Source organism: Notothenia coriiceps, unplaced genomic scaffold (assembly GCF_000735185.1).
Source record: "Notothenia coriiceps isolate Sejong01 unplaced genomic scaffold, NC01 NC01_scaffold00026424, whole genome shotgun sequence".
NCBI lineage: Eukaryota > Metazoa > Chordata > Actinopteri > Perciformes > Nototheniidae > Notothenia > Notothenia coriiceps.
In genome coordinates, this window is record NW_011359125.1 from 1,013,339 (window position 1) to 1,021,709 (window position 8,371).

The 8,371-nt window shown below is 36.6% G+C and overlaps 1 protein-coding gene across 1 annotated transcript in view; it reads left to right on the forward strand.

Moving 5' to 3' along the window:
* Positions 1-8,371, forward strand: part of LOC104957116 (ryanodine receptor 2-like) — an 88,987-nt gene that overhangs the window by 29,064 nt on the left and 51,552 nt on the right. Inside the window, exons 27-28 of the mRNA XM_010784730.1 lie at positions 207-284; positions 491-566. Coding sequence (XP_010783032.1) covers positions 207-284; positions 491-566 — 154 coding nt within the window. The remainder of the gene's footprint in view (positions 1-206; positions 285-490; positions 567-8,371) is intronic.

Sequence of the window (8,371 nt, forward strand, 5' to 3'; positions counted from 1 at the left end):
CACACACACACACACACACACACACACACACACACAAAAATGCATAATACATATCTCTGGGTTGGGACATATATCATGATGACATTTACACTAGCACAGATCTATTGAACTGTAAAATACTTCTAGTAAAGGAATTGTAAAACAATAACAAGCCACAGGGTAATATAGTATGAAAAAGGGACATCAATATAATTTGTCTTCCACAGCTGTCTTTTGAAGGAGCTCCAGCTTTCAGCCCCAGGCCCATCGATATGAGCAATGTGACACTGTCCAGAGACATGCAGGTAGGTTACTGTCACACAACAAGAGAAATCTTTATGATCATAAAAAGAGAAATGTGTGAAATCTTTGAGCACTGGGCTGATTAGAACTGAGGAATAGTATGCAGAGTACTGACGTCGGTATAGAAACTTTCAGATATTGTGGTTGGATAGTTTCAGAAATATGTTTAGCGTAACAGAGTCATGTGTTTAACATTGTGTTTCTCCAGGCTATGGCAGAGCTGCTTGCAGAGAATTATCATAATATCTGGGCCAGGAAAAAGAAAATGGAGCTGGAAGCCAAAGGTGGACATAACACAACACCAACTCAATACATTTAACAAACCTTTTATTTTCTGCCATCACCACCCACGTTATCTTATTCCTGAAAACACAACAAATAATTAAAAACAGTTTGAATCTCTGAGCTAAACCTCCCTCTCATGGCTACTGTAGTTTACTAAACAGTAGGGATGTAACGATATATCGAATATCGCGGTAAATAAATGTCTCAATACCGCCGTGAGACTGACAAAATATTTTTTTATAATTTTTTTTAAAAAATTTTTATAATATATATATTTTTAAACCTTTATTTAACCAGATGGTCCCATTGAGATCATCAATCTTTTTTTCAAGGGGGACCTGTCCAACATGGCAGCAAGTAGGTTAAAACATGAACATAAAACAACAGATAACACAAAAGGACTTCGTATTTACAGGGCTACATGTACATACCTAGAGACATTGACAAGTACCAACAGTATATTTATATCTCGCCCTGTCAATAAGCCTCACCTTCTTGGCAAAAACTGTATTGTTTTTGAAGTGGTGGAGAGACAATGCACAGTTTGACCCACTGCTGTCACCCATGGCCAAAGCATATCTCTCTGTCCCAGCAACATCAGTACCAAGCAAGAGAGTTTTTTCCACAGCAGGGGATATTGTAAACGCCCAAACATCCCAGCTTCTACCTGGAAATGTGGACATGCTCATATTCCTAAAAGATAACCTTGATGATGCTGAGTGAGTGAGTTAGTGAGTTAGAGTTGGGTTACTTGAAAAACTAAAGTGAAACTAGATTTATTCTATTGCAGGGTCTGATTTTTATATTGTTGAAACTTTAAAATACTACTATCCTACTAAAATGCTGAAGAAATCAGATTTATTTTTTAATAAAGAAAAAAGATTCACATTTTTTTTCTTTATTTTTCAATATCGCGATAAATATCGTACCGTGGACGTTTTATGGCGATATTATCATACCGTGAGTTTTTGGTATCATTATATCCCTACTAAAACAGTGAAAAAGGTGCTCAGACAAACAGTCCTCTTTGTGTCACAAAGAGGACTGTTTGTCTGAGCACCTTTTTCACTGTTTTAGTAGGGATATAATGATACCAAAAACTCACGGTATGATAATATCGCCATAAAACGTCNGTGCTGTCGATGAGGGTGGCAGAAGTGGGCAGATTTGGCGGCTTGGAGAGCATCACGGTAGGAGGAGATGTGAACTTTATAGGGCTTCGGCGTGGACGGTGAGGTGGGTTCGTTTTGAACATCTTTCAGATGGCGATAACGTTAGTGTTCAAACCAGTAGAGATTAGGATAAAGTCATTGTGATATTTCCCTTGCAAGATATTCTCTATTATTAGGAGAGAGGAGAACATGTTGTTATTCGAACAGACTCAAGCTTTGTGTTAGCAATATGACGAAGCAAAAAAGATAACCGAGAGAGAGAAAGTGAAAGAGTGGGAAAAATGTATCCTCGGCTTTCTTTGTGAGCAGAGGCAGCCACAGAGGCTCTGTCACAGGGATATTCCACTGAGACCGCCCCCCCCCCCCCACAGTCCCAGTCAGAAACCCTGTCCTATCCACAGGGTGTCACGGAAGGCACCGCTCACACAATATAGATAAATAACAAAGGAGGAATTTGGAGGATACATAACCACATGTAGCATGATTGTTGTTGGTCTTATCTGTGAAACATACAGGTTTAATTTATGTCTTAGTGTGTGCATATGTATACATGTGTCTGTTGATTGTGTATATATAAGATATATGTTATACATATTTTTATATATATTTGTATTTTTGTATCCAGGATTGTGGGAAACGGTATTTCGATATCTCTGGCTGTACACACAAACTGAAAGATTGAAAATAAAGTTGACTCTGACTTTTGACTTTGACTACTTATGTACTTTATTGAGTATTTTCCTGTCATGCCACTTTATACTTGAGCTCCACTAAATTTTGCCATCAAATATTGTATTTATTACTCACTACATTTATTTGACCAAAAGTTATTGGTCCTTTACCAACTGCAATATTACAATTATAGACTCCTGAATGCATCAATAATTTTAAACATTTAATATAAAATAAATGAGTACTAATAGATACTAGATGGTACTTTGGTACTTTGGTACTTGAGTACATTATTCTGCTAATACTTTTGCTACTAGCTATGCTATTCAGTAGCATTTTGAATGCATGACTTTTACTTACTTTCTACACTGTGGTATTATTACTTTTACGTAAGTATAAGATCTGAGTTCTTTTTCCACCACTGCAGGTCAGGAAGAAAAATAGTTCTGGTGATACTTTTATGTTTTTTAATCTGATGACATTCAAACATTTCTCTATTTATTCTTTATTGCATTACATACGCTCCCCCTAATTACACCAAGTTGGATTTTAACACATCTCAAGCAGTAAAAGAGAGTTAATTCAATCCATAATTCACCATTCATTCTTGAGAGGAACATTATTATGTGACATTTTAATTGGCACAATGCAATAACAGTAATGGGGAAAATGCCACTTGATTATAATCTCATATTCTAAATGTTGCCTAATATTATTTCATGTCAAGCTTCATCCGTAGCATCGCTTATATAAATGAATTAATGTATTAGTTTTCCAATCTTTATTGAACTTAGTCAATTATATTTAGATTGTATTTCCCTGTCAGAACTCATAGCATCAAAAGTTTAAGCTACACTTCATTTTGAAAGATAGACATTATACATAAATGCATCACCACTATACATTTCCATTTCATTATACATTTATGACAATAATTGTATAAACTAAGCCTTAAGCCTTAAGTGGTTATTATCATTTTTGTATGTGCTTTTAGCAATCATTTCTGAAACACCTCTGTAAATGAATAAACGTGAAAAACCCCTGACTCTAATCTTATTTCCTAATTTTTATATTTAAAAGCTTATTTTGAAGTCACTACATTTGACATGTTACCACGAGAAAAAGAGATCTAATGTTGGATCACTGGATATAAATGGATCAATGTCTCCATCTAGTGGCTTGATGTTGTAGTAGGAAGTAGTTCTGACCGCGCACTGTAAGGTTTCAGCAGCAAATGTGTAAAAGGTTCAATGGATCTTAACATATGATTAGTTTGAACAAGCTGAGGGTTGATCTTGTCTAATGTGGAATACATATCTCATCTACACTCATAGATTGTGACTCTAAACCATACAGATACAAAGCTGTGCGTGTCTTATGCAGGCCTATTCAGAAACAATATGGAAACACATTGTTATAAAAAGAATTCCATTCGGACCATATCTTAAAAAATGAATATAAGACATACAGGAACCATTTGTGAGGAACACTCACATAGCTATTTAAAAAAGTAAAGGAGTATTTGTCATTCAGATTTTTCCAAGGTTAGCTCAAAAGGTTGTGATGTTATGACCAACAGTGTTGCAGTTTTTATTAGCGCCTCCATGTTTTGTTTGCCCTTGTGTACATGCACAGAGGCACTTGTATAGGTAGGACAATATACCAGCCAACAATTAAAACACTTTTGTACTGACGTACAACTGGCTTTTAAGCACCATGGAGTTCAGCCGTGCTCAATCAGACACTGCAAGCAATTAAACATGGACGTAAATGCAACCCAATCACAATGAGCAAAACAAAAATAATAAGCTTTGAAAACGTTTTACAAAACAAATACAAAATATTTGACATGTTTGCCCCCATGAATTTAGATTTCCATTGTTCTCCAACCGTGCCAGCAGAGGGCGACTCTTTCCCACTCTATAGTGAACATTTGAAGGCACATTATAAGGGAAAACTTCCACTTCATGCCACTCCCCCCCAACACACTATCAGCTCAGCTCCTCTCTCTTTCCTCTCTCTCTATCTCTCGTTTCCATATATAATACAGCTCTATTATTCAGAATAATTATGCCTCTGCCTCGAACCTCGATCAATTATGGTTAGTGTGGGCTGGCAGAAGTCAGTAATGAGAAGCTGATGGGTGCAGCGGTTTGGCTCATGGAAATAAAAACAAGTAATTCACATACTTCTGATTTGTGAAAGCAGTTTCTGTGAGAGCACTACTCGGGTACACATTCACTATTTGCATGTATATTATATATATCTATATTTTTAAATGTATACAGTAACTTAGCCCTGACATATTTAAGATTAATAATGTTTAATAACACTTAAATAGTTTAAGTGTGGTCTGCAAAGTTTTCAATCGACAAAAATAGTCTCCTTACTAGAGTTAATGTGTGTGCATGAGCTGATATTGAAGAATGCTTAACTATTTTATTCTGGTTAAAAATAGAAATGCATTCTTAATTTCTCACTTGTAGAATGAAACATGTACCACTTGCATGTGGTTTAGTCATGCATAAGACATGAAACAAGGACTTTGCTCCAATGAACAAACAGATAACCTATCTCTGAGAGATAGAGGAAGCTACAGTACATCTGAAATGTAAATTGCTACTATGACTGCTACGGTCTGTTTCACTGACCTAGAAAGATCCTCCTGACTCAGTGAACTCAGATCTAAAGTGAAGTGCAGTGCATATCTGTCGGAAAGGACTTGGTGTTTGGTGTTCATGCTGGGGAATGTGGGGCAGGTTTACCTACTCAACTGCAATTACTCAAGCTTTGAAAAGAAAACGTTCCATAGTGAAGATGCTCGTGGAGATGTGACACGTTCACTCTGGCTCACATACGACTTCCTGGTGTGACAACATCTCCACTGCTGCCTCTGTCCTGCAGTCAGAACTCCCTCCTCTCTGCAAAACGTGTACGCAGATACCAGGGGACCATAGAGTTCATAGAGTTCATAGAGTTCTTTCACCTTTGCTCCCAATACATATAAAAATATATACATTTCTGAGGATTCAATTATTCTTCATAATAAGGAGCGACCTTAATACGAGTTGTGGCATTCATGTTAGAAGTTGCCTCTTTAATTAGATTTATAATATTTTGTGAAGTTCTGCCTGCCCAAGAATTCATCTGCTTCACTAAGTATAATTACTTCATTTGACTAGTTATACATAATGTGCATTAATTTAATTAAATGGCTCTACAATCAGCCATGATAATTGTCCATCGCAGCACTGCTTGGTAAACACTGACTCGCTGCAAGCAGGACTGAGGTTTGATTCCTTGTAGAATGAACCACTACATAATGTTAGGTATTCATGTGAATATGAGAAATGCTGCTATTTTATATACCGGTACTCCTCCCAGCTGTAGATTAAATTAAATAAGTATGTAGAGCTGGACATTCTAATGTAACAAACGGTAAGTGGCTTGAAATTTGTTTTAGGCAACAACTGCCACCCTGCTCTGTAGTGTATGAAATATTAAACTGGAAAAAAAAGACTACCGGTACTGTTGACGTAGTGAAGTTATTCATAGTGTGAATTTACAATGAGTTGTGTTCCTGTGTTAGCTCTGTGGTGACCTATCAAGAATGTTTCCTGCCATTGTGCCGAAAGCATTTACTGTAAGGCACTAACTTTTTCTAGGAAACATGTTTTCCATCTTTTGACATAATGTAATGAAGCATAACACAAGAGGCATGAATACTTCATTATCTTACAGATAGTATATAACTTTGCATCCTAGCAGATTGATCAAGAGTGCACTCTTGAAAGAATACTTGTATATTTAATATGTCTTGGTCTATTCAGCTATCAATTCTCCTTACATTATTAGGATCATGGCATCTACCCCAGCATGCACGGAGGAGTGGCCAATAAATATAGGTATACAAATACAAATGTAGTCAGTATATTTTAAATATTTTCTAAACACTCATCCATCACTCTACAAATCCATCAGGCAATTAACCTATTGCCTTTTCATTCTGTCTTTCACTCTTGAATTGTCATCAGATTAGCAAATCCTTTCTACTATGATTTGTAGCTCTGATATCTGCCAAACAGTAAAGGATCTTGGGGGAGACGTGCTCTGGGACTTCCACACAATTTGGACAGATTGCTATGTGGCCTTGTGCTTTATTGAATTGGCCATTGCCTGTCACCTCCCCCCCCCTATGGGCAGCGGTGTTGGCAGCCGTCAGAGACACCAGGAAGTGAGCCAGTTTGGACCAGAGCCAGCACAAGACGTCAGACAGACGGCCCGGCACAGCAGAGACTGTACGCAACACAAGGTGACCAAGTCCTTATCTGCTACACCCGCAGCACACCTGGTGCACATATGGAATCTAGATTCACTTCCCAAGGACTTGATAATTGATTTTTTTTAATGGGTACATCATTTCTCTACCCACTTGTTTGACTCATTGGATTTGAGAGCATAATCAATAGTATCTGGCTTTTCATAAGAGAGCTGCTAATGCAGGAACTGAAATGGATTTTACATTATATTTATAGCTCAAAGCATGATAATGGATCTCATTAGACACAAGGATACTTATTTTTGTATTGATTTAACTGCAGTCGAATCCTGCTTCATGAAGTTTGGCAGTAGTATAGTAATACTTTCCAGCATTCGTTTAGTTCAATCTTAAACATTTGAATTAGTTTTAATTCAAATTGTTAAGCACTGTAAAGCTGTCCTATGTCCTAAAATAACATTTTTATTCCAAACAAAGAAATCCTTCCTCTGATGAAGAGTGAATGCTGATTTCTGTCAATTTCCATTAATTTAATGAGAAATGTATTTAATGATCAAGCATTACCCTCACTACTTTGCACCTCCGAAAGGCACAAAACCAAACCGTGTCTGCACCGGCCTCAGTGCACTTCATACTTTCGTATTTCTTAGGAAACAAAGACAGAAATACTACTTGGAACAAGCAAACCTTTTGTGTTTTCTTATGCCATAATATGATATTAATTCCAAATATGAAGGGACACTTTTATTACAAATACGAGGTCAAAGAATGTCGCGACAACACTACGAAAAATCCTACTGATCTCCAATATAAAACATTACAATTAAGAGCTTGATCATTGCAGTTTAGTTGTTTGTTTTTAAACTTCACGCTACTGATTTTTTATAATGGGAGAGGATATACTAATAAGTAGGGATGTAACGATACCAAAAACTCACGGTACGATAATATCGCGATAAAAAGTCCACGGTACGATATTTATCGCCATATTGAAAAATAAAGGAAGAAAAATTTGATTTTTTTTCTTTTTTTATTAAATAATACATCTGATTTGTACAGTATTTTAGTAGGATAGTAGTATTTTAAAATGTCAACAATATAATAATCAGACCCTGCAATAGAATAAATCAAGTTTCACTTTAGTTTTTCAAGTAACTCAACTCTAACTCACTAACTCACTCACTCAGCATCATCAAGGTTATCTTTTAGGAATATGAGCATGTCCACATTTCCAGGTAGAAGCTGGGATGTTTGGGCGTTTACAATATCCCCTGCTGTGGAAAAAACTCTCTTGCTTGGTACTGATGTTGCTGGGACAGAGAGACATGCTTTGGCCATGGGTGACAGCAGTGGGTCAAACTGTGCATTGTCTCTCCACCACTTCAAAAACAATACAGTTTTTGCCAAGAGGGTGAGGCTTATTGACAGGGCAAGATATAAATATACTGTTGGTACTTGTCAATGTCTCTAGGTGTACATGTAGCCCTGTAAATACCATGTCCTTTTGTGTTATCTGTTGTTTTATGTTCATGTTGTAACCTACTTGCTGCCATGTTGGACAGGTCTCCCTTGAAAAAGAGATCGAAGAAATGTTTTGTTTTTTTTTAAAAACATTTATTTACCGCGATATTCGATATATCATTACATCCCTAGTTAGGAGTTTTAAATATTGTTTCTGATT